Source organism: Anoplolepis gracilipes, chromosome 7, assembly GCF_047496725.1.
Source record: "Anoplolepis gracilipes chromosome 7, ASM4749672v1, whole genome shotgun sequence".
NCBI lineage: Eukaryota > Metazoa > Arthropoda > Insecta > Hymenoptera > Formicidae > Anoplolepis > Anoplolepis gracilipes.
The window spans coordinates 11,860,437-11,887,298 of NC_132976.1; the positions used below are offsets into that span (position 1 = coordinate 11,860,437).

Consider the following 26,862-nt stretch of genomic DNA (forward strand, 5'->3'; position numbering starts at 1 on the left):
GGCCAGTGCTGGCGGAATTAACATATGGCTTCGTGCACGTGTGACGTGCCCGGTCGCTTTATTATTTCGATGTTTCTGTAATTCTAATAATGTGACAGGTTCCCTCAACTGGACGATTCGTTTTTAAGCTTGAAGCTATTTTCTAAGGTTCTTTGCAGGTGCAAAGATGAGCACGATTCTGGAAAAGATCGCCTCCATCGAGGCCGAGGTAACCCCGTTTATATTTTGCAAATCATAACGAATCTCTTCGCAATCTACGGTTATTATTCATAATGATTTCCTCTTTCAGATGGCCCGTACCCAGAAAAATAAAGCGACTTCTGGGCACTTGGGTCTACTGAAAGCTAAGCTAGCCAAACTCAGACGCGAGTTAATTACTCCAAAGGGTGGCGGCGGGGGTGGCGAACAGGGTTTCGAGGTTGCCAAGACCGGTGATGCTCGCATTGGCTTTGTCGGTGCGTTTTTTTTTGTAATTATGTTATTTTATAATCCATATAACAACTCCATTTAATGTTTATCAATCTAATCGAGTCTCTCTCTATCCATATTCCTTAATTTAATTACATATTAATATGACAAGCATTTGTAGATTATACATGATAATATTTTACGTTTTATTTTGTATATGATTTTTGTATAAGGATTAAATTTTTGTAGGTTTTCCATCTGTTGGAAAATCCACGCTATTGAGTACACTTGCTGGTGTATATTCTGAGGTAGCCGAATATGAGTTTACGACACTCACAACTGTTCCTGGCTGCATAAAATACAAAGGAGCAAAGATACAGGTACATTCAACATCTAATCTGGATTATTGTTAAGAAATATTTGGTTTTATGTTCTGTACAATGGTTTGTGAATACTTTGAGAATAAATATTTGTTGTTTTGAATATTTCTTATTTAGAATTGAGATTTGGAGTCATTTGTATACAGAAATAAAATCAAGTTAAGATTGTAACAAAATGCATCTTGCAGCTGTTAGATCTTCCAGGTATTATAGAGGGTGCAAAAGATGGTAAAGGACGTGGACGACAAGTCATCGCTGTAGCACGAACGTGCAGCTTAATCTTCATCGTTCTGGATGTGTTAAAACCACTTGGGCACAAACGATTAATCGAGCATGAATTGGAAGGTTTCGGTCTGCGATTGAACAAACAACCACCAAACATAACTTTCAAAAAGAAAGATAAGGGTGGTATAAATCTACAAACCATGGTAAAAAAATAATCTGTTGAGAGAATAATCATTTAAATAATTTATATGGTACAAAAAGAAAAAAAAATTAATATCCTTGTTTCAGTGTCCACAATCCGAGCTTGATTTTGATACAGTGAAGATGATTTTGTCAGAATACAAAATCAGCAACGCGGATATCACGTTAAGGTACGACGCCACCTCTGACGATCTGATCGACGTTATAGAAGGGAATCGTGTTTATATTCCTTGCATTTATCTCTTAAATAAAATAGGTAACTTTGATGATTGTGATTTATATCGTCTCTATAAGATAAAAAATATTTATAAATAGAAATTATTTTTTCTTGACAGATCAAATAAGTATAGAAGAACTAGATGTTATTTATAAAATTCCACATTGCGTACCAATCTCAGCCCATCATAAGTGGAATTTTGATGACTTGTTGGAAAAGATGTGGGATTATTTGCAACTCGTTAGGATGTAAGTTTATGATTTAAGTGTATTTTATAACTTAATGATTAATTTGAACTTTCACAACAGTTATACTAAGCCGAAAGGACAACTTCCGGACTATAATGCACCTGTAGTATTAAACACCGAAAAGCGAACCGTTGAAGATTTTTGTAATAAGCTTCACAGATCAATTGCGAAAGAATTTAAATAGTAAGTCTTTTGTATTTTAAGTTTTCAGGTATTATAATATTATCTTTTGTAGATATTTTAACTAATTCGTCATGTTGTAGTGCATTGGTATGGGGTTCATCAGTGAAACATCAACCACAGAAAGTGGGGAAAGATCATGTTCTTTGTGACGAAGATGTTGTGCAGATTGTCAAAAAAGTGTGATTTTTTCCTTGTACAATCGTTTTTTGGCAATGAACAAATAAAAAGATTACCAATGAGATTGATGTCAAATTTGTAAAAAGATTGCATTTTAATAAATTATATATAATTGTATATTATGTATGCACACATAATATATTAAAATCACATTTGATAAACAGAAAATGCATAGATGCAATTGATGAAAACCTGTTTAACTTTTATAACATTATAAATTTTATATGTAAAATTATAAAATAATTACATTTGTCACTTAAATTCTTTTTCTTCAACACATCTATATATAAAATATAAATCTGTTTTATATTGTATGGTTATATTTTTGTACACATATATATTGTCTCACACACACACACACACACACAATTATTTTCATAGTTTCTCTCTCTTTTATTCTAATATTGTACTTTATAGCATATAATTCACAGGAGACCACACACACACACACACAATTTGCATCTCAAAGATGGAAAAGCTATGTTTGTTGTGTGTACATACATGTAATAAAAATATAATATTAATTCAGCCTTTATAAATAGCATATATACACATACACACTCTTATATATAAATAAAATTTACAAAGTTTTCAAGATATATTCCTTTCTCTGCTGATCCAATAATTTTTCTAAGTGTTCACACCTTGAACTTGCATCATGGAGCTTTTTATTGAGATTTTTTATAGTTATAGCTTTTTGAGTGATTACGAGTTTTATCCTGAAACGAAAAGATATTTTAATAAATATGAATATATGTTTTAATATATTAATTTTTAAATAATTGATATGTTTATTTATTTTGCTTGATTATTGGTTATTAAATTTTAACCTGCTATGCAATTGTGCTACAAATTGATCTCTATTAGCATTATTCTGAATTATTTCTTGATAAAGCGATGCAATCTTATCTTCCAGTTCTCTTTTTTCTGTCTCAATTTCCTGCTTCGCTATTTCTTTTGCATTATCTTTCTCTTTAGTCAATTTTACGATTGTCTATAAATTAAATACAGATATTAAAGAAAGTGTAGCTGTATGATTACAATCAATATGTTTATGAAATGTATTTAAGTATACTATTTCTAAAATTTACCTCATTCATATCATTTAGATTGAACATACATTCCTTCAATCTATTTTCTGTTTTCTCAAACTGAGTTTCTGTACATTTGAATCTTTCTTCCAATAATAATAATTTATTTTTATAAATGTTTTCGCTTTTAATTACAGATTGCAATTTCGCGTCGTAATCTTCTTTCATTAGTCTACAAGTCATTTCAGCAAAATTATTATAATTTTATTTATATTTTCAGACGCAAAAATTATATCGTTAAGCTTACTCCAATTTATTATCGAAACTTCGTTGCAACTTAGCTCGCATCTCGCGGGATTCTTTTTCCAATCTGGCTATAGCGATTTCTATCTGTTTATCTCTCTCTTTTTGACAATTGTTACGAATTACAGTCTCCGCCTTTATAAAATTTGCGTTTTGTTGTTTTTCGTAATCATCTGCCCATGCGAGCCATTCATTTCTCAAAGATTCCTCGAAATTTCTTTTGGCCATTTCTTGTTGTTCTTTGAATCTTTCAGTTTCTTTCTGCAAAAAAAAAAAAAAAAAAAAAAAAAGAAAGTTTATCTCTTATCAATAGTAGAATAATTTTGTTCTAAAAGCAAACCTGAAAATGCAACTGCGTTTGTTGCATCATCATGCTTGTTTCCTCCTCGCGTTTCTTTTGCTCTGCAATAAGCGTAGATTTCTCTTTTTCGAAATGTTCCGCAAACGTTTTTTGTTGCACCTGATAATGTGCTTCTTGCTCTTCCAGTTTTCCTTTATATCTATAACCAAGTGCAAAATTTTATTATAATCTATATATTTAGTTAAAATTAATTTAAACATAAAAGTAAAAAAAATAAATATAATAAAGTAAAAATTATATGTATATTAGAATCATGAATTAATGTCTCACCTTATCGTTAATATATCCTTCTCTTTGGCCAACATTTTCTCATGGTTATCTGTTAATTCGATTCGTAATTGCTCTAACTGTTGATTCGATCTACGCATCGCGCGTAATTCCGCGTCTTGTAATTCCTTTATATGCGCGCGTCTCAATTCCTGTATCTCTCGTTGATGTTGTTCCATCATATTGTGCAGCTCTGGTTCTAATCCTTTCACTGTCATTTCCTGTGATATTAATAATCTCTGCGTTATTCAAACTATTTAATTACTATATAATTACTATGTTATATTGTATAATAATTTTTGTCATTTTTATATTATTTTCTATTTTTAATTTGAAGATATTATAGCTACTGGATATCTTTGTATTTTTTACAAAGGAATTGAGACAGTCTACTGGAATAAATTATTATTTTTAATGTCATTATTTTATAAAAAAAAAAAAAAAAAAAAAATTAAAACGAATTCTTGAATTACATTCGTTAATAATAATTAACGTAAATTAACAACAACCTTAATTTTCGAGGTTTTCATCTCCAGCCATCGCTCGCGCCGGATCTTTTCGGACGCAGCTATACTTTCTTTCGCGCGTTGCAGCTCGACGGCATGTCTGTCAGTAATTACTTTTAAATCTCGTTTGATTTTCTGTTCTGCATCTTTTATCTGTCGCGCCAGAGAGTCGCATTTCTGCGCGAGATCTCTCTTCTCGGCGATCAGCTGTTCGATAAACTTCTGGTGACGTTTCACGATCGTCCTATACTTGCTTTCCAGCTCCTTCATCTTGGTAGCGTTGCAGTGTTTTTGCGACATCATTTTGTCGCATGCCGCCTTGCGCTCGGATTTCAATTGATTTTTCAAACATTCTATCGTCGCGTTCTTCTCCTCGATCTGCAATCTCGCAGTCTCTAAATCGTCCTGCTGGCAATCGAAAATCCGGCTATTTTGTACGTCATTTCTGTCAAAGGAATGATATTTTTTTATACATACAAGATTCCTTTTCCATATTTAATAAAATATATTTATGTAGATTAATTAATATCGTCACCTAGGATTTTGACAAGCTGAGATTATAGTTGCTGTTTTTGCAATAACGTTATTCGCTTGCACATCTATAACATTATGGAAACATTATTCATTTTAATGTAAACGTGTAACGTAACCAATGTTGACGTAAACAATGTCTAATGAGATAAACAGAATCTTCAAACGTGAATTTAAGTACAATAAGAAAGAAAGAAAATGAGAGATAGAGAAAGAAATTTAATTTATTAAATTTTAATACCGTTTTCAATACTTTCTAGAAATGACATTATATCTTCGTAAGTTGTTGCAACTGAATCACATTTATTTGCGGTGACATCTTTTTCCGGTTCTATCTGCGCTTGATCATATTTGATTTACAATATTAATAAAACTGTTGCATTTAATAATAACATAATGCAATGATATAACATATAGTCTTTATTCAAAAAATTAACAAATATCTTTTTGACAAGTTAAACTTTTTGCTCACATGTTCCGGATACTTGTGCAACGATGGCTCTAGATTGACATCGTATTTTATATCAGTAGCCAATAAATCCATTCGATTGTGTTCCGCAATTTCAATACTGCTATCTTTTTCCAGTTGATTTATCATATTGCACAATTGTTCGAACGAATTAGATGGTTCGATCAAATTTTGGTTGAAATCATGCTTTTTCTCACAGCAATTCTTCCCTTCTACGTTTGACATATCGGCTTACAGAAAAAAAACACACACGTTGCTGAAGCGAACAATGACAATGAACTAAGCTAGGTAAAACTTTCGTTTCGACAAACTTTCGTTACATTGGGGTGCTTTTATTTATGCGTCACTCGGCGATCGCTATGGCAATGCACGTGCTACAAACAGGGGTGGCGATACTCTTATATGTCGGAAAAACACTTTACAAATGCATAATTTAATTGCAAGTGAATTGTAACAAAGGGACGTTAACTCCTTTTTTACAATCATCCTATTTCACTCGGCTAAAAAAATGTATCATATTATTTATAATATTCACATAAAAGAATCTTATGCATTATTCTCTTGAAAGAATTCGATTTTAAAGAATTTATTTTTCTTTTAATATATAATATATATTTATTCTAATAATTATCTATCAATTATCATATTTTCAGAGATTCTCGTGTAGGACTCGACTGTCTGACCATACGATGGGATTATCTACTTTTCAACTGATATCTTTCATTTCAACCCTCGGTCAAAAGAAAAATCATGCTCTTCGAGTAAGTAATCCCCCGAGGAAAAAAAAAATAACAACATCGTTGTTCTCGGAATTGCATTGACTTTACCCTCGGAGACAATTTCTCTCAGGATCACCCTCGCTGCACCCTCGGCGGATGGGTGCGAGGATGATATTTCCCACGTAGTAGTCGTGGATGCTGGCTGTCGGTGGCGCTCGCGGGGCGAGGTTTCCTAGGGGTTTCGGGCGGCGGCGGGGTTGGCGAAGCCAACGGCGGGGGTGACTGGGACGCACGGGGTGGGTATACGTGCAGAGCGGCCCTTCCGACCCCTCGCGGCGGTACGTACCGTAGGAGAATCGATCTAAAACTAGGAGTCGCCGCAGTAACCGCTGGGAGGAAGCCAGTGTTACAATTCGCGACGAGGGCCCCCGTCGTATGCGCCAGTGAAATCTTAAACGCACGCCGGTTAATCGCACGGTCGTCGCGTCGGGGCCAGGTACGTCCACGTCCACGTCGACGAACGGACGTACGTACGTACGTACGTCGCCGCAACCCCTGCTCGTCACGCGCTCCTCCGTTCCACTCGCCCTCTCTCTCTTTCTCTCTCTCTCTCTCTCTCTCTCTCTCTCTCTCTCTCTCTCCCCCCCCCTCCCTCCCTCCCTTCCTCTTTCTCCTCCGTCTCTCCTGGCGGCACGGCAGCACAGGGGTGGCCGGCCGGGGGCGGCCGTGCTTTAATCGCGGGGGATATAACGGCGAGTGTTGTGCGCTCCTCGCTCTCGTCTACCTCGCGTACGTGCGTGCGAGCGAGCGGGACGGAGCGAGGCGCGGCGCCGCGGGTGCGACAAGGACAGCGACAGCGTCTCGGTGAGGAGCAGCCGCGTGAGGAAGGGAAGACATCACGGTCGTCGACAGCCAGTGAATCCAGCCAGCCGCCAGTCAGCCTATCGGTAGATACAGGCCGCTGCTATCCGGTCAGTGAAAGCAGTCAGACGCGGTGTCGCAGCGCGCTTCATCCTCGCGCTCGAGAGACAGAGGAGGAAGAGAAAGACGGAAAGGGAGAGAGAGGCAGAGACGGTGCGAGGAAGAGAGAGAGAGAGACACCTTGCGAGGGTGTACGCGCGAGCAGGCTGGGCGGACAGCAGCGCGACCAGAGAGCAGCATCCACCGATATATAATGCGACGTGCAACCTTCTTCCTCCTCGCCTTGGTGCTCGTTCCTTCGGAATAAAGCCGCGCGCTTGCTGCTGGGACGGTTCCTTACCTGCAGGGCTATGACGTAATGGCAAGAGAGGTATGTATGTCCTTCCGGTAGTTCCTTGTCTCCTTTATCGCGCGCATGCAGCGTCCACCCCGCGGATCTAATCCCGCGGTCGGCAGGAAATTCTCTCGTGGAATTTCTCCTGCTAATATATATCTAAATTGCGAACAAAGGAACCTGTCGTCGTGGAAATCTTCTTTTAGCGAGGAGGACGCCTCTCGGTGACCTATTTTCACGTGACCTCGTGACACCCGACGGTCGGTCCTCGGCTTGCACCCCCCTAGAGTGCATCACCCTCTTTGGCAAGGCCGAACAGCCGAAGGGACGAGCCCTTTGGCCCCTTCTTTCTTTCTCGATAAGTTCGCGTTTCTTCGCGAAAAGATTGATATTCGCGCGAATGCTCTAGTTTCTCCTTTGCTTCTTCGATCTCCTTTCATTCTTTTATTTTACAATTTTATATTATTATTTTTTCAGAAATCTCGTTCTATTTTTTTTTTTCTTTTTACAGAGAATCCTGTCCGTTCAGAATATCTGTCAGAAATGATTCTTGTTATAATTCATAATAATATTTTTTTCTTTTAGGATTGATTGGTTTTTTGATTATTTCGCGTATGTGTTTAAAATCCAATCAGAAATCTCTCCTCTCGCTAGATTTTATCAGTTGAAAATTCTTCTGTAACGTTTTCCAATAATTCCTGAGATTCCTAATCCCTTCGTATCTAGCATCCATTGTGATGGACACACTTTTTCTTCATTTGTAATATGGAAGCACATAGTTGTAGAGATACTCGCTGCTGTTGTCCTAGTTTATGAACATGTTCTGAGTTATGATTCGAGTCGTTTATCACCATCCGCGACTTCCAAGGGGAATAATAAATAGAGAAAAAACATATTCGAATGTAATGTTTCTTGATAAATAGAAAATCGGATCTTTAATATTAAAGATTTTCCTCGTCTTATTTTACTTTACAAAAACATTTTATTCGAATGCTTTCCATCTCTGTATCAGTTTTTAAAAATTCTTCTCATTAATATTTTCCTCGTAAAATATCTTACCAGTAATTTAATCAAGATTTATTTAACGATGATTTTTAATTATCCAGCATTAATTAATATTTATTTTCTCATATTTCGAAAAACTTTTGTAATTTTTATTCTCTTATTCCTCCCCTAGGTTGTAATATTTTTTATAATTTTATTTTATGCCTCTCTCTCGAATGACTAGAATACTCCCTGTCATTTTGCATATTTGTTGTCAATATTTCTCTTCCATTGGCGAAGCTTTCTCAATGATATTTTTAATAACATTCTTATAGCTTTTCTCATTCTTCACATTTTTGTTCTATTTGTGCATAAAACTGTTTGTGATATTTTTTTCTACTTGTAAAATCCATTTCGTTGTTTTATTCCTTGATAGAAGCTCCTTCATTGCTCTACGTGTTCACAGAATTATTGTGCGTTTTGCTCACTGGTAAGAAATTTTCTTCATGCTTTTCCCGCTCATATAGACTCGTCCTCATTGCTTTTCGCCTTCTTACACAATCTACTTTACTACTCGCTCGAAGATTTTGCCTCACTGATTTGCAGGATTTTCGAACTTTAATATCAACTCATATCAGTTGGGTTGTTGGCATTTTCTTTCGAAGAAAATCAGGACACAAATTCGATACGCTTTTTTTTCAAATATTCTCTTTTAGCCTATTTATGTTAAAAATTATACAGCAGAGCAGAGTCACGAGAATGTTACTCTTTCATTGCTGGAATGCTTTTCTCGTTCGTAGAACGCTCTTTACCTCATTGTATGTTCGTTCGTCGCTACTTTGCATGCTCACAAAATTCTTCTCGTCGTTTTGCACGTTCGCAGACTCTTTCATGTAAAATCCTTATCATCGTTTGTCACGTTTCACGGAATTCCTGTATACCTTTTTGTTTTATTGTAGAAGCTTCTTCGCACATTTGTGGTTTCGTGTCAGATCTTTTGGAATATTTAAAAAAGATTTTTTTCGGATTTGCAGTGTTTGATTCTACACGTAATTTGTGAAATAAACAAATAGAGTGGACGAAATAAAATATTAAATAAATTATATGTGCAATGAGTAAATCTCTGGATCCTTTATTAAATTAATTTGATGAAAATTAAGAAAGAAGTTTTTTTGAGATGGCAAATCCCAGCAGATTTCTTGTTAAAGAATGCACCTGAGTTCATGTAACCTGAATTACTTAAAAAAAGTAAAAAAAATCCTTATTCTTTTGCTGTAAATTATCTGTATATTTAATTTTTCATATATAAATAAATCAAGGGAAAAATATGTAAAAAGAAAAAAAGAAAAATTTTTTTTTAATTTTAAAGTATTTTTTTGATAAATGTATTTAACATAAATATTTAAAGGCGTTTTAGTGCACAGGCATATTGAAAAAACATTGTCATCGTAAAAGGAAGAATTTTGTTAAATATTTGTTTAATTTTATTGGTAACATTATTCTTTTATTGGTTATCTGAAATTCCATGACTTTAGAACCCTCCGAGTGTGATGAGTTTCAGTAAATCAAAAATTCGCAGAGGAATCGTCAGCAGCGGCGGTGGTTCTCGACGATACTTCGTTAAGGGATGCACCTGGGTACATCCACGTTGCACAGCCCGCTGCAGTTGCAGGCGGTTCCCTATTTGCTCGTTAGCACGTTGCGATGTTGTTTACTAAGTTCCATCCATGGCGACTTTGCGAATACGAGGAGAGGGGTTTATATTGCTCAAATAAACATTCCAATTTTAGGTTCTTAGATTTTTCAATCTCTGAATTTCCTCGATTCTTAGAAATGTTGAGCGTTTCGGTATCTGACTCTGAATTCTAAATTATATTTTATTTTCTTGTTATAATTTCTCTGCATTTTTATGTAATATTAATTAGATTATCATATTGTTGTACAAATTTGCACATATTGTAATTCGTTAAGTTTTGAAATTTTTAATTAATTACATCGTAATTAATTATATCAGATTGTTGTGTGCGCAAAAGAATGAACCTTCGAAACCTCGTATCGGTTTAAATCTCCGCATGTGTCAATTTTGGAAATTAATTTCAAAGCCCAATAAGATAATAAAACTTGAAGAGTAATAACGAATATATAAATGCAATAATTTGTCAATAAAAATAAATAAATAAATAAATAAATAAAATTGCTCTTTACACACGTTCGGTTAAATTGAGTATTCTTTTGCTATGACACATGCACTTAATAATAATAAATGCTTAACAAATGTAATAATCATATATTGATATAGGTGATGAATGACCGGCATATTCGACCGCTGCACAGAATAAATAAGCGATATTACAAGTTAAGACCGGTTGAACCAGGTCAGTGCTTTTGAGCATAAACTGCGCACGCGTCCTGCACACCCTTAGCGCCACCCCGATGAAGACTAGGGACAACCCCAAACATAATGCACCCCTTCAGCTCGCATTATTCCGAGATCGCTAGCGACGTCGTCGGGATGCAATCTCGCTGATCGAAGAGTGCAAGTGTATCCACAGTGCAAAGTATGATAAAATGTATGAAAGCAGCTCAGAAAATATTCGCGAATAAATCGTGTAAAATAATTACACTCTTAAAAGAAATTAATGAGATAATTATCTGTCGATAAACATCTCGTAAAGTTCTCGAGTGAAAAGTTTGTGTAAATCATTGTAGTAAGTGTTTTACTTTGCATACACTTTTAATACAGATATTATTAAATGTTATTATTTATGATAAATAATAAACAATATTCTATTCGATGATAAATACAATATAAATGTAAAAAACGTTAAAAATTTTGAATATTTATAGGAAGAGAGAGAGAGAGAGAGAGAGAGAGAGAGAGAAAAAAAACGGAAAGAATTTGTGGAAATTTGAATATTCAAAATCTAGGAGATCTATCTTTACAATTTTAGGTTGCAAAAAGTTTAGAATAAAACAATAACTAGAATTTTTAAGTTTTCCATAATATGTAGTTACATTAAAGTGCGATAGTTCTAAGACATTTTGCATACATCTCAACGATTCTCATTTTCTCTAATACCTATAATTTTTATTTTATATATTCATATTTTTATTCTCTTTTATTTTTTCCCTCTTTCTCTTTTTGCTAATTATCAATATATAGTCGCATGTTAATGTGTGGACTTAGGATAATTTTTTTAGTCCTGTATGTCCTACATATGTTGATATCATTAATTATTATTTAAATCTATACAAATATTATATAAATAATAACAATAAGCTGAACAATATTCTTTACTGTATTGTGGCATTATATTAAAAATTAAACAAAAAATTAAGTCATCAGTCGTCAAATAAAAGATTTTAGATTTGATTTTCAATCTTCCTTCTTGAAAGAATAATAAATGTAACCGATTTAAAGTACTGCTGTTCTACTTATTCAACTTCGACGTTTTTTCAATAATCGTGTTAATTCCGTTTACGACAGAGTGAAAGTTTTATATGAAAGATTTTATTTATCATATGGCCGTTCTATATGGTCACTATGTGTACGAAGCATGCTGAAAAAATTATTTACCCCACTTAACATCTGGGCGACAAGCGTTTCCCGGGGTCACCTCTCCAGGCCTTCACACAGCTTTTTTTGCCGTGAATTATTTTTAATTTATGTCTGAGTCATTGCTCATTTGTAAGGTTTCTTAATTTATGAGGTGCATGGCAAATCCAGTTTGGTAAATTGTGATTTATTTTTAATTTCGAAATTATGGAAACTTGTATAAATTTTAAATACATATAAGATTGCACAGGTTGCATTTTATGAAAACGTGCGCGCGATTAAGTACTAAATTGCTCATCTTAAACGGTGCCGATATAAATCTGCTAATTTACCCTTTTTCTAATATGTTCAATATCTTTATTTTTACAAAGCGTTTTAACTCGCATGAACTTCCGGAGAACGTTTACGGTCAATAATAAATTGCAAATGTCAACCATTTTTAACTTTACCGTGCGTTAAAGTCCAATACACACTGGTATTTTTTCACTATTATATTATATTAAAATTATATTAAAATTAATCGATGTCAGATGTCATGCCCTTTCCACCAGAATAGAATCTATAGAACCTTCGTCTTAAGTTCTCTTTCTTAATATTATACCTAATATTTTATAAATGTCTATTCTATGTATATCTTTTTGGTTACACAAATTATAATTTAATAATTTCTTTCTTTTTTTTGACCACGTATTTTGTTTATTTATATTTTAATAGTTGCAAATATTGATATTAATATTATTTTGAAGAAAATTAATCGCGTCTTATTTAATTTTTGCAGGAGTTACGGACCAAGAGACCTTTTAAGATATGGGACAGTTGGCGTAACGTAAGAAAAGGGCTGGTCGTTAGCAATTTTGAAGAATTGATTGTCCGAGGTGAGGAATATGTTAAGATGTAAAAGATTAGCCGTTAACTTAATATTAAGCAATTAAAAATCGAATCATGTTAATGACAACTTAAATATTAAAGCTACTCTCCATTATTATCATTATCAAAGCGCACTTTATTTAAAATCACGTTCAAAATATCGTATTTATCAGAGAACAATTTTTAAAATAATAATTTACTATACGTCTATTGATTTGTAATATTTAAAATTAGCAGCAACGTGTCATATGTAACTCTTTTCTCTTTCATAATACTTATGTTAGATATATTAGATCACTTGTTGCAAGCTGTCACTTTTTTTTATACACAGAGTATTTTTTTTTATAAGAAAATAAATTTAAAAAAAGACTTCAAGATCACACGAGTATGAATTAGATGTCAGATTGACTTTTATGAAAAATCAATGCACGTCTGGTTAAGTATAATTTTTGCATCAGGCGTCATCTTTTCGTGGTACAGTTTTTACCTGTCCGGTGCGGCGAAGAAATATTTCCGGTCGGAAATATTTCCGCGCGGCGTATCGCAGCGCGGAATTGCATTATCTGCAAAGTTCTTTTGAAAATGTCGCTGCCGCAACACACATTTCTCGCAACAATTCTCAGAGACAAAGCGCCGTTCGTTCGTTCGAGGACACACCACTATTATTCGCAACTACGCCATTCACACGATTACACGGTACAAGCGACACGTGGCATACGCACACTTATCTAAACAGGCAGGAATACGTAACGTACACGCACAGGCACACGCCTTGTGCACGTTAACGTTGAAGCGTTATCGCATTGCTAAACGTCACTCAACCCTTGGCCAATCTTTGGTTTCAGGTAAGGAAAAACTGGGCGTGCCACAAAACGAGAATGTCTCGCTAGTTTTGGAGTCGGACGGCACGCAAGTCGAGGACGGCGAGTACTTCAAGACACTAGGCAACAACACGATCCTGCTCCTGCTGCGGCATGGTGAACGCTGGTGCCCTACTGGCGTCGACATCATTCGCGCTGGTAGGTGAAAAAGCCCATTGCATCCATAGATCTTAGGGGAAATCGGCAGCTTGGTTGAGGGATTTAAGGTTGAAGCGACACGGATGACAGAAAATTCGAAAGGATGTCTAAAGAATATGAGATAACATGTCATATAAAGGATCTAAAAGATTGCGAGAGTCTTAGGGAGTCACAATGTTTTTTTTTTTATTGACATTTGTATTATTTATAGAATTAAATTATTTGACAAATAAAAATTGGTTTCTTATATAGACCTATAAACGATCAACCAGGTAGCTCTTCTTCTACAATACTATCAAATGTCTCGATTTTCTGGATTTTTGAACCCTCGAATATATAGCTGCTTTAGAATCATACGCGCTGCTATGTAAAGGGGATATTACAACGATCAACTTTGGTTGATGGAAATCGGCAACTTGGTTGAGGAAACTAACTTCGAGGCAACTGATAAAATTGATCAAACTGAATTACACGTGGATCAAACTGAATCCTTACACACACACAAGCCTTTAAACGATCAACCAAGTAGGTTTTTTTCTATTCTTAAACTCTCTTTAGATGTTTTGAATTCTTTTACAATCTTCTTCATACTACCCGAAACCTCTATTTAGACTTTTAAATCTGTAAATTCTATAACTCCCTTAAGATCTGTGGATCTCGCACTCTTGCGATGGATCATCGGCACTGATTGTCACGTCTTGCAGCACCAAACACCACCCGTCGTATCCTTGCTTTCGCACCCTCCAATAACTTACAATTCGTTCTCTTTCTGTATTCCCAGCAATTTCGGCGATTCCGAAAATAGTCTGCGAGACGATCCACGCGCTGGAGTTGCACGATGAGACGCCATCGTGGAAAATCATGGACAATAAAGGCCGAGTCACAGTGGTGCTACACTGGGACCAGCGCTCGTCGTCGTCGTCGCAGGTACAGCAGCAGCAATCGAAGGCAGGCCAGGATGCTCAAACCTCCAAGTATTCGCCGACTAAGAAAGTCGACCTGAGCGGTGCTCAACGGCCGTCCTTGGTGATTCAGACTAGCTTGGATAAGCTCGGCTATGACGGCAAAGCGACGCATCTGCCCGGCGAGATCGGCCCGACGCGGTACACTAGCCCGCGAATCACTGTGATAAATCATGACGATATGGTATTGAAACTATAGTTTTAGCAGTTCAAACCGTTTTCCTTTTCAGAGTCTAGCTTAACAATTTTTCTAGCGATTTCCTAAAATTACTGTATCATCTGCAATTAAAGGAATTAATGATGCGACAGTGATGTAACGTTCATTTTTTTAAGAGAAACGTAACCGCCGGATATTTTTAAGAAAATAAAACTATTGCGTTAAACTTTTTTAATTTCAACTAAATTGAACGTCTCGTCTTTAGATTATAATTTCTTGGAAATTACGATTTTTAAAAATCTTATTAATCGATAAACCTCGGTACATCAAAAAAGTAATTTAAAAAAAATTGATTCATTATTTTTCAAGTTAATTTTTTTTCACTCTGTTATTTGCATCTTCAAATCTTTCAAGTTTTAATTACATTATTTATCTTTTTTTTTTTGCTCTCTCTCTTTCTTTTGCGTAATTTTTATTTTACATAAATTAAAAAATCATTATTAAAATTCTGATTCTCATCTGAATAACAGCAACCGACACAGCCGCACTTGCCGGGCCGCCTAGTGAAGCAGGGCACGAATTCGTTCGACAGCACGACCATCCACATTCACACGCCAGAGTGCTCTAATCACATCCATCAACCGGTCGCGCGAAATGGCAGTCCAGTGAACGGTGCTGACGGCGGTGCCGTCGGCGAATGCGACTTCCACTGCTGCGCCTTGCACGAGGAAGGTCGCAGAATCGCTGTGCATAAGTCGGTGGCGACGTCACCGATCCAGGACGCGACACACGCGCAATATCAACATCCGCATCACCCGCATCAACAACAACAACAGCAGACGCAGACGCAAACACCATCGCCACAGCCGCCATCCTCGCTGTCAGACGGCACTAAGCGACCTGGCCTGAGTAAAGGTCACGTTCGCTTCCGTGACACCGCCGACGAGGAGTCGACCTCGCGTCTGATCGGCGCCACCAGTTTCCATTTGCACCATAATCATCATCATCACCATCAAGAGCACGACAGCTCCGAGTCTGAGACGGAGAACACGATAATGGAAGACGAGATCGTGACTTCGGAGAAATTTCTACTTTTGATCGACCAGCTAACGGTTGACCAGAAGCATCATCTTAGCATCAAGGACATCGGCATCATACTAGAACGACTCAGCTCCAAGATCCTCGATGTTGAGCGATTGGATCGCGAAAGCGAGAGCGAAGAGTGTTACAATTGGACGATCAAGGCGATCATCCGGGGCGATGTTCTACGGGAGCTCGGAGTGATTTATAACGGGAACTACTACGCGATTTCGGAGCATCCCGGCTACAAGGAGGAGTCCGAGGAGAATAACGAGGATAATGAAGAGGAGGAGGAGGATAGACTTTAATATGATGCTGTTTTACTAGATAGATAGATAGATAGATTATACACCTATTCCTGGTTATTATTAACTTAGGACATGTTGTAAACGGAAATAAGGACGGGGAACATTTATGTGGTCTCATTCTTGGATTCGAGGATTCTCCAACCTTTTTGTGATATTTGAGAATCATAAGATTTCTTCCTAAAATTTTCGTAATTCTTTAAGGATTTTCCGAGAGCTTCCTCCCTTGAGTCTTCCTAGGATTGCCAAATATTCTTTTAAGAACAAGAAACGAGGTAGCGTCGTGCCAAATACATCTATGAAAGTTTTACAGAGTTAACGCAGAATTTCGCGATTTTTGTATAATATATAACTATGTAGAAATCGTCCAAGATTTGGTGAATTAAAAATTCTTTAAAAATCTAGTCTTCTAGGATTTTCTACGATATTCTTTTTCTAAGATTTTGGAATTTCTTTCTTGCAGAAATCTCAAAAATTTCTTTTTTTTTAGAAATTTCTGATATAATATGTATATTATCTTGTAGAATTTTAGGATTCTTCCTAAGATTCTATACGTTTAGAATTTATAATATTAATCTCATTAATTTTTCAGAAGTCTTTCAAAATTTCTTCATATAATTTTCTCTATATATAGAATTTTTTTTATTTCAAAATTCTTGAAAGAAATTTTTCAAATGTTATTATTTTCGATTACTGTGTTTTTTCAATTACAAAATATTTAAGGTTTTTGAATTCCAGTAGTTTATTCAGATAAATTTAATATTGAAATTTCTTAAATATGTCGTAGATCTTAATGAAGATCTTAATGTTACAAAACATCTTCGCAGATTCTAAACACCTTATATTCTCTTAGATTCTAGGTACTTTAAATTGCACAGATTTTAGATGCAAACATTAGATCTTAGATGTTTTAGATCGTAAATACTCTAAATTCTAGGTTCTTTAAATCTTGAATTCTTCATATATTTGCGATCCTATGATATGAATTTTAAATTTATTAAATCTTGATATATGTGTTTGATTTTTTAGATCTATATATATGCTAAATCATTGCCCAAACTATTATACAATTTCCTACAAGGTTTCCTGTATATTCTGGCTATAAGATAGAAATTAGAAGAATAAAGAGGATGATAGATTTTAATTTAATGTTATATTTTGCTGAATAGATAAATAATAATTAAAATATTCTGTGCAATTGTTATTTTAGTAGTTTTTTTCATTTGGATGAACATTAATATTTAAATTAAAAAAATTAAATGTAGATCAATTTTCTTCAAAGTTCTTACAAAAATGAGTAACGCGCGTTGTGCCAAATCTTATCAATCTTATCTGTCATTTGCCAGATGATTCTGCATACGAATCTATAAGCAGCCTAAGTTTGTAGTATTTTTTGATGTTCATGAAATCCTCGGATCGAAGATAAGGTCCATGAAAAAGCGAAAAGTGCGCGAATCATATTTGCGTTACGGAGAGAAACCTAATTCTAAGATCGAAAGATGACAGAGGGTAGATCGATGATAAGCGCCACTTTTCCCTTCCAAAGATGTTTCGTAATAAGAAAAAAAGAAAAGAAGAGAAAACAAAATGGAGGGGAAGGAGGAGGAGCGCATCATAATGGAATCATGTAATATGATACAACTTTATTAAAACCTAGTTCTAAAGACGGTTGTTGAGAAATATGTACTTATTAAAACTAGCATGTATACTTGTAGGAAACATTTTTGGGATTACGGACGCCGATTGCGTAACCGTCCACAACACTGCCCTATCTAAAGTGGAAAGACAAAGTAGGAAAGAGTGAGAAATAGAAAAAGAAGGAGAGAGGAAAGAGAATAAACTATAAAAGATGTGAATATATATAATGAGTAACGATTTGAGACTCGACTAAACTCAATGACGTAATTCTTTTTCTTCGCTCGTAATGCGCCGTTAATTAATCTCTTATTGCAGGATTTTAATGTAATTTTTGTAAGTTTCTTTGCAATTTCCTGGTAATTTAAATTAAAAAAAAAAAAATCTCACAATTTTAAAATGTATAATTTAGAACCAAAACAATTTTAAAACAAATAGCCTTTTGAATTTCAGTAGCTAAGTATTAAATTCTTGAAATTCTTGTTGTAAATTATAATTTTTCTCAAGTTTTTAATTTCCTTGAGCGATACATTTTAGAATTTAGCTCATTGAAAAATGGGAGAACATTTAAGAATTTATAACTCACAAATAATTAGAATAGTAAAGTGAATCTGAGTTTGTGTTATCTTTCTTCAAATAATTCAATAATTCTAGGTATATCTTGCAATAAAGGATTAATTTACTTTTATTAGGCGCGATCAAGAATATGAAATTTTCGCGAAGGTGCAAGATTGATCGTCGACGTCGGGAACGATCGATGATCTCGAACGGTGGATAACACGTGGCGAGCACATGTATCGATCCATCAGATCGCCACAGAATGCTCACTATCGATATTAAATATGGATAAATGTAATCGCGTGGCTGCCTTTTATTCATCGAACATCGCGACGATTCACTGCGCAAAGATCGACATCAAAGTTAATGAGAAAGTGACGCGACAATGAATCTGTTGATTTCTCGCCGACGTAAATTCTCGCCGACGTAGATTTGTGAAACATGTTCTCGTAGCCTAAGATCCTTGAATCCTTTGGATTCTCTGATCTTCGATCATCTGGGTACTAGGTTCTTTAAAAATTCCACTTTTTTATAATATAAATTATTTAAATAATTTTTTCGATTAATTTCAGTTTTTTTAGATTTTTTAGGATTTTAATTTATAATTTTATAATAAATTGCTTAAATTAACATATAAACTACATTTTTTAATATTCAATCTTTTGATTATTTTTTAAAATTTGTTCTTTAAATCCGCAATTTTTTTCTTAATATTAACTTTCATAGAATCTAGTACTCACTTCACTCATTTTGGCTCGTTGCAGCTGCGATATTTCAGATTAAATCCGCGAATATGAAAATCGTATTTTATTCGAAGCGGAGCACATACACAAAGACAGCATCGTTCAAAGCCTTCTATTTTTCCTTTAAAATATCAAATTAGCTTAATTACATTTTATCTTTTCTTGTCTGATATATTGTTAACTATTGTATTTAGAAAAGATATCGTCTTATTAAATTATTAATTTCCAACGGTAGAAAATCTTTTTTTTCTCTAATTTTATATTTTTAGCTCTCAAATGGCAATAAAGCAAAAATATTTGACGAGCTAAAAAAAACACGTCGTTATTGCCTTCTTCTTGTAATTCTATTCTGTATACATATAATAAGATGATATTTTCAAATTTCTTTTTGTATTTAATAATTTATTAATTTCTTTTTTAATATACTTAATATTATCAAAATTATTAAGCTCTAATTTAGCGTTTTTTTTTTTTCTAACAAAAAAGAATATTGGCAAGTTTATTGAGTTTATTTTACAAACAGAAAGGAAATTGAAAGTTTCGGACGACGCTTAAAAAAAAACACATACATGCATACATATGCGCGCGTATAGATTACGTGTAATGATATAAATATAGTCGGAATTATTCGGAATTTACGTTAGCGGATGTATTACATGATTATATAAGTGATATATCGACGTGTCGGGGATACGCTCTATGTAAAACTTTGCAATTTTAATATATTTCTATTGTAAGTATACTCGAGAAACTGTATGTGTGTGTCTGTGTGTATGTGTGTGAGATAAAAAAGAAAGAGAAAGGGAGAGAAAGAAAAAGATGACGGCACACGACGCGCGGGAGGTATTCGATAGCGTATATAAATATATACATATATACATATATATATATAGATATACATATATAATAATACAGCGAACTGTCGTGAGGAAACTACTTTACATATATACGGGTCGTTTCGTTAAGACCGACTCGAGGAACGCTCGAGGGCAAATTTGGGGCGACTCAAAAAAAGAAAAGAAAAAAGAAAAAAAAGAAAAAAGATGCACCTGCGTATAGAGAAAGGAGTTAGGTTCGTCGTTCCGTTGGCGTTAAGATTTTTCCATGTGTCTTATCTCATCTCATACTTCGTTCGCGATCGTCTTATCTTTGATGCGCTTTATTAAATCCCGAGATTGTTGGAAACTAGGATTATTCTGGGTTCCATCGATCCTGTGGATCTCTCGAATCCTCGGAATCTAGGATTTTAGTTTCCTCCGATTTTTAGAGATCCCTCGGATTTGAAATTCCAAATTCCGAGGAGGATCTTCTCGAAGATAGATCTTTTTCTAATTTAAAATTCGGCGAGTCTCCTAAGGTGCTATAAGAGTCTAGGTTTTTCCTTTTTTAGATCTTGCACTCCTTGACGTCTAAATTTTTCAAACTCTATTTATCGTTTTTACTATTATTTTCCTAGATCATCGCATCATCAAACTCTCCTCATGGATTTTTGAACCTCGATATTTTCACTTTTTAAGGTTCACTTTCACGTGAAGAAGAAACTTAAGATAATCACAGAAAAATATGATCGCGAGAGAGCGAAAAAGAGAAAAAGGAAACTATGAGCGGAATGATTTCGGTTTGTCGAATCGATCATACATTTTTTTCGTTGTAAAAGAACGCATGCTTTTGCAATAAAAAAAATGAACAGGTTTTCTGCTCCCGAGAGCTATTTCACGGTAAGAAGAAAAAAAACCCTTTACAGGTTTCTGGTCTCGTAGTGCCACTTTAAATAATAATGAATAATAATATAATAAAATAAAACAACAACAAATAATATATTAATAATAACAATAAAATAATAATGATAAAAAGAATAAAAAAATTGTTATAAGTTGTAACTGTTGTTTCTGGTACATGCAGATACTATACACACACACACACACACACACACACACACACACACACACACACACACACACACACACACACACACACACACACACACACACACACACACACACACACACCCTAAACTAAGGATATGGCCTCTGTTGTTTATTTAAACACAACTTTGTCCTATAATTTTTTTGTGCAAAAAATGCAATGTCCTGAAATTACATACAAACAGACAGAGAAACTAACCCATGTTTCACATATTTCACTTATATTACACGAACATAGCAATTATTAGAGTGATTTATTTACAATTGTTACTTGTATCTTTTTAGAATTTAGAACAAGAACTATAAATTCATAGATTCTTGAATTTTTCTATAACCCTAATTTCATATCAGATCTTCCTAATTTCACACTCCTAATAATATTTATAATATGTATGATTTTTATATTATCGAGTAATTCACACATATTATCTATGATCACCCTCTCTTAAATGTTTCTGATATAAAATATTAATGTCGGAGAAGAGCTTCATTTTACAAGCATATTTGCGACATTTTTGTTTATGCTATTTATTGTCTAAAATATTGTTTTTGCATCATTTTACGCATAACGCATAATAATGCGACTATTCCACGACCTACCGATCGATCTACAGCAAGCAACTAACGATTAATGTAAGGGAGAGATCTAGCGTAAGCAACCTCGCATTATGATTACCTCTCTGTATCTGCATGACCACATTACAATAACCTTTAACTACTTTTAAAAGGAGAAAAAAAAACATAGTCACTACTCGATGTAGCAGAAAAGAAACTCTATACAGAGCGTTCCAAAAGTGTGTGCCAAACGCGTATCGAGAGTACTCGGTGCTAGTATTTACCTTCGCGACGACAATCTTTCCCACTATAAATGCCCTCTTATATAATTCTTATTGTGAGAATTATTATAAAAATTATTTCTTTTGAATATGTTTTAGCATTACTTTCGAGCGCCTTTCGAATATACGGGAGATTTTATTTTATATCTAGTTAAACAATAATTCACATAAATTCACAGATTCCACAAATCTTCGTGTATACAATAATTCTAAACTCAAATAGGATAAAATCCTTTTTTTCAAGCGAGACGTATATGTTGCGAGACATTAATTTTTGTCGCGAGAAATTAATTATTGTCGCGCAAAACTTTCGGAGCATTCTGTATAAATATTCGTATCGATCGCGAAGTACATTTAGCATCTCTTGTCGCGTAGCGATTAGCTCGTATTAATGGATAAATGAAGTAATTAATTAATTGCGTTGACTTATGGAGGTTAAGATTCGAAACAATGAAGCAGGGGAGTAAATCAAAAGACGGGGATTCCTGCGAGATTTATTCAGGACGAGGTACTTAGGCGGAGTCTTCCCTCGCGAGAGGCACGTTGCCCTATATACACGTATACAATATGCTAAGAAAGCACTCGCACATCATCATGGTTTTATTATGCGAATATTATACTTTTTTTATCCTGTGTATTTATATTATGTGATAAACAAAATTGTTCATCAACATAAATATAGAGATTTATTGTAAATTATATATACGTATAAAATAAGTTCTTATATTAAATTATAAAGTCTCGTGTTTTTTAAATTTTATAGATCTCTTGGATAATAAAATTCTAATTGTAATTTTTAATCTTTTAAATCCTAGATTATTTATTGTTTGAATGCTTACATATTTAAGAGGAGTGTTACATACATTTAATTAGATCCTAAGTTACTATACTTATATATATATATATATATATATATATATATATATATATATATATATAACTTTACATAATATAAATACACTATTACATTGTCATAAAATAAGTTTACAGCGCTTAATTAATTAAGTTAAGATGAAGTATGGCGCGAGTGCTTACTTCGCATACCATGCATATTTATACATAATATAAACTATATAATATAAACTAATCATGATTTGCAATCCTACAGTGCACTGTCGAAAACGAAACATAAAACAAGTAGTGCAAATTAAGGTTTTTTAAGCATTAACGATGAAAGAAAAAGAGAGAACTAATGTACTGACGATGACGACTTTTTTAACGTTTTATCGCGTTACGGAGTATAATATGTGTATATATACATAAATTGCATAACATATACCCACAGCAAGAACACACGTAGACCACATGTGTCTATGTATATACATATATATACAATTCATATAATCGCGCGTGCGTGAAAGTGTGCGTGTGCGTGTCTGACAAGTGTGCAGCAAGCATGTAAATAATAAAGACCGTATAATACCATGATTATCCACAAGGATCTATAATTGCCAAGTGTATAAGCCACACACACAATACATACGTCATATATGTATATATATATATATATATATATATATATATATATATATATATATATATATGAATTTTGATGCACAATAGCGACAATCGCATTATCCTGTGCGATTTTCCGACGAGCTAATTTTTGCACCACTTTGTTCGTGAATTTTCTTGCAAAATAATGTCTAAACAAATTTGCGATTAATAAAACTACCGACACAATTTTTTATTCTTTCTAGATTCCTTGGATTCTCGCAGACAATTGGATTATTAGACCTATAAGTCCACGGTTGCCTAAATCCTTTCTTGGATTTGTACACCGTTCCTTAAATCCTCTGAAAGTCCTCTGAGAATTTTCTCTAGAAATTTTATTTTACTTTTTTTTTTTCTTTTCCTAACTTATACTCAAACTGTCGCCAACAATCGTTGGTAAAAAAAAATTCACCAACAAAAAGGCGGTGCAAAATGATTTCTGATGTGAATATCATCAATAATTAGATATTCTCTCTTCGTTAACCCTTTCTGGGCATATGTATAATGGCGTTCTTTCCTGAATACTTTGAACTATGATCAGATTTCACGCCATTTGTAGCGTAAGATGTGTAGTCCTATTTTTTTCACTCAAAAATAGGTAAATCAAGACTACAAAAGAAGATGAAAGTGAAATTTTTCATCATGTAAACGTTTAACGTATATAAATTTCGTGGGGCCCGATAGGCCCTATTTCGTGCCAGGCGCAGGAAGGGTTAACCCTTCCATCATAACCGATATAATCGATGCGTTTATTAAAAGGATCAGTAGAGAAGTGTCGCAGGATAATGCCGGGAGAGATTGCTCGATTGTTGAAGAGGAATGTTCCGCGCTGACGTCGAGCTTATAAAGTTACTTAATGTTAGAGGGATGTTTTTACACGACTGCCACTTTACAATGACGTGAGATTACAATTGTTTGTTTCGGTGACTGACGCGCATGTCTATCGCCGCCGCATAGTATGAAATTTTTGCCCAAACTATCGAAGAGGACAAAGATATTTCACCTATCTGCATTTTCTTTTATTTCATATATAAAATTTAATCTAAAATATATATATATATATATATATATATATATATATATATATTTGAAAAAATATAAATTACATAAAAATGTCTTGAGTATAAAAAATAAAAAATAAGTTATATATAAATTTTTCTTCAATGAGAAAATATATAATTTTATTATACATATGTATGTATATTTTGAATTAAAATAATGGAGGAGTTTTAATATTAAATTAGTTGTTCTATTTGTAAGTTTTGATAACTTGTTAATTTTTCAATAGAAGTATTACAAATCAAAATCTCGTGTTTGACATTCATACTGATGCGTTGATAAAATATTGAAAAAAATAAAATTCCAATCATTTCCGTATTTTAAACCTTGGAATCCTTTTATGTAAATCTACTGAAATATGTGTATATAATAAAATTAAAAAAAAAAATTTTTTCTGTGTTTTTAAAAAAATCGAAACTATACGATTCATAATTATATACACGTATATAATTATGAAATTAATATGTGAATAAAAAAACTGTTTTTTTGTGTCAATATTTAGAGCCAGTTAGATAAAGTATTTTTGTTCTCTCGAATTGATAAAATTTCACACTGTACGTTGATTCCGTTTTCCGCTGGCGCAAAAGTGTTTTTCTCCATTATTTTTTCCGCCTCGCCGCAGAAAACGCGACGGCGAATTCTGCGCGCGGCGAGTGAGTTCCGCTGCGAACACGAATTTGTTTCTCTCGACAGATTAATATACAGCCGAAATGTACCTACCATACGTAAATAAATAAATAAACAAATAAACGAATAGATGGAACAAAGTGAGGAGGCGGAGATTAGGCCGTTTGAAATCTTTTCTATTATTAAAAAATAGTTATTATTTTATGTTCAATATTCATAAAAAAATGTGCTTATTAGAAATTAATTTATGCAGATTTATTTTTGTTGTTATAATTATTTCTTTTAATATGTACATATATATATTATATTACATTAACCTATCGTATTTATTCAAGTATCTTCTTAGCTAATTTTTAGTTGTTTTTGTCATGTACGTACCTCTATATAAAATATAAAGAAACAAATTATTTTTTAGAACATCTAACATATGTTAGATAATTATGTTTACGGTAGATGCATATAAATTAATACATTAAATAAAAGAATTAAATAGTTCTTCTTATAATAAATTATTTAAACAATAATTTGTTTATTTCTATATTTTTTGATAAAAATTTTCTTTTTTTAACAGAATTTTAGCAGAGTTTGTGTCAAATTTGTAAAATATAGTATTGTTGCACTCACGCTGTCTGTTATAAATAAATAACTGTCAGCCGAATCGTCTGCAGTGCAGCCTACGCGACGACCTATATTTAGACCAACACGTGAATGAATCTCTCACGTGCCTCGTTCTGTTGACTCCACATTTCTCGTATAAACCAAAATCGATTATTACGCTTGTTGCAAAATAGTTTCGGCACGTGTCGCTATTATTCTATCGTCTTTTATGACGCGAATTATATCTGTTTTGCTGATATAAATTCGAAAGAAATTTTATCTTTCCTTTCTCCAGAGAGAGAGAGAGAAAGAGAGAGAGAGAGAGAGAGAGAGAGAGAGGGAAAAGGAAGGAAGGGAGGGAGGAAGAGAGAGAGAGAAGATCAGAAATTATATAATAATTCATATACAATTACTTTAATTTTCTAAAAATTTAACATTTTTAATTATTAACTTTATTCCGACTCTTTTTGAATTTTGAAATTTTTTATAATAAATGCTTTAGTAAACTACGCTTTTATCACATGTTGTATATACATATATTGTATATATATGTATATATATATATATATATTTCTGGATTTCTAAAGATTTCTTCCGATTTTGCACTTCTTAAACTTTACAATAATTTACGTACATGCGAAGAATGTTGAAATTTTTATTTAATTACCTCATCGGAAGTAAGGACAGACAGAATTCGTATCATAATTTTCGAAGGAATTCGCGAACATGAAACAGCTGGGTCGGCTATAAATGACAATTGTTTTTGCAGGCTATGCAAGTTGTACGTTTAAATTTAGAAATGAGACGTCAAGACAAAGACATACGACAATCTGCTGTAAGCTCAACCAACAGGTAAGAAAGACTTTGTTGTTGATAAATCTCCCAGGAATCCAAGTCACGCAAACAACAATAATTGAATCAAATTCTGCAGAAAGTAGCAAGTTTGTCCTTGCGTGCTAAAAGAATAATAAATGATA

The 26,862-nt window shown here is 33.8% G+C and overlaps 3 protein-coding genes across 5 annotated transcripts; 2 read left to right on the forward strand and 1 right to left on the reverse strand.

Annotated features, from left to right (window-relative positions):
- Window positions 1-11: 11 nt before the first annotated feature.
- 128up (GTP-binding protein 128up) lies at window positions 12-2,101 on the forward strand. The gene is made up of 8 exons (XM_072895537.1): window positions 12-208; window positions 290-455; window positions 658-788; window positions 977-1,216; window positions 1,302-1,470; window positions 1,550-1,679; window positions 1,740-1,862; window positions 1,943-2,101. The coding sequence occupies exons 1-8, from the start codon at window positions 167-169 to the stop codon at window positions 2,043-2,045; spliced, it is 1,104 nt and encodes a 367-aa protein (XP_072751638.1). The 5' UTR covers window positions 12-166; the 3' UTR covers window positions 2,046-2,101.
- Window positions 2,102-2,394: 293 nt separating this feature from the next.
- On the reverse strand, window positions 2,395-6,352 carry Dila (centrosomal protein dilatory). 2 transcript variants are annotated; one of them, XM_072895533.1, is made up of 11 exons: window positions 6,335-6,352; window positions 5,511-6,007; window positions 5,280-5,373; window positions 5,043-5,106; window positions 4,511-4,952; window positions 4,005-4,222; window positions 3,714-3,873; window positions 3,378-3,634; window positions 3,131-3,302; window positions 2,870-3,033; window positions 2,395-2,758 (listed from the first exon to the last, which is right to left on the reverse strand). In XM_072895533.1, exons 2-11 carry the CDS (start codon window positions 5,730-5,732, stop codon window positions 2,620-2,622), a joined length of 1,932 nt encoding a protein of 643 aa, XP_072751634.1. In that variant the 5' UTR covers window positions 5,733-6,007; window positions 6,335-6,352; the 3' UTR covers window positions 2,395-2,619. The 2 variants fall into 2 exon arrangements, with proteins under 2 accessions (XP_072751634.1, XP_072751633.1); XM_072895532.1 differs by lacking the exon at window positions 6,335-6,352 and having other exon boundaries at window positions 5,511-6,308.
- Window positions 6,353-6,544: 192 nt separating this feature from the next.
- Drep2 (DNA fragmentation factor-related protein 2) lies at window positions 6,545-25,411 on the forward strand. 2 transcript variants are annotated; one of them, XM_072895534.1, is made up of 5 exons: window positions 6,545-7,517; window positions 12,800-12,896; window positions 13,734-13,907; window positions 14,689-15,053; window positions 15,557-25,411. In XM_072895534.1, the coding sequence occupies exons 1-5, from the start codon at window positions 7,506-7,508 to the stop codon at window positions 16,412-16,414; spliced, it is 1,506 nt and encodes a 501-aa protein (XP_072751635.1). In that variant the 5' UTR covers window positions 6,545-7,505; the 3' UTR covers window positions 16,415-25,411. The 2 variants fall into 2 exon arrangements, with proteins under 2 accessions (XP_072751635.1, XP_072751636.1); XM_072895535.1 differs by lacking the exons at window positions 6,545-7,517; window positions 12,800-12,896 and adding an exon at window positions 14,248-14,432 and having other exon boundaries at window positions 13,776-13,907.
- Window positions 25,412-26,862: the final 1,451 nt, after the last annotated feature.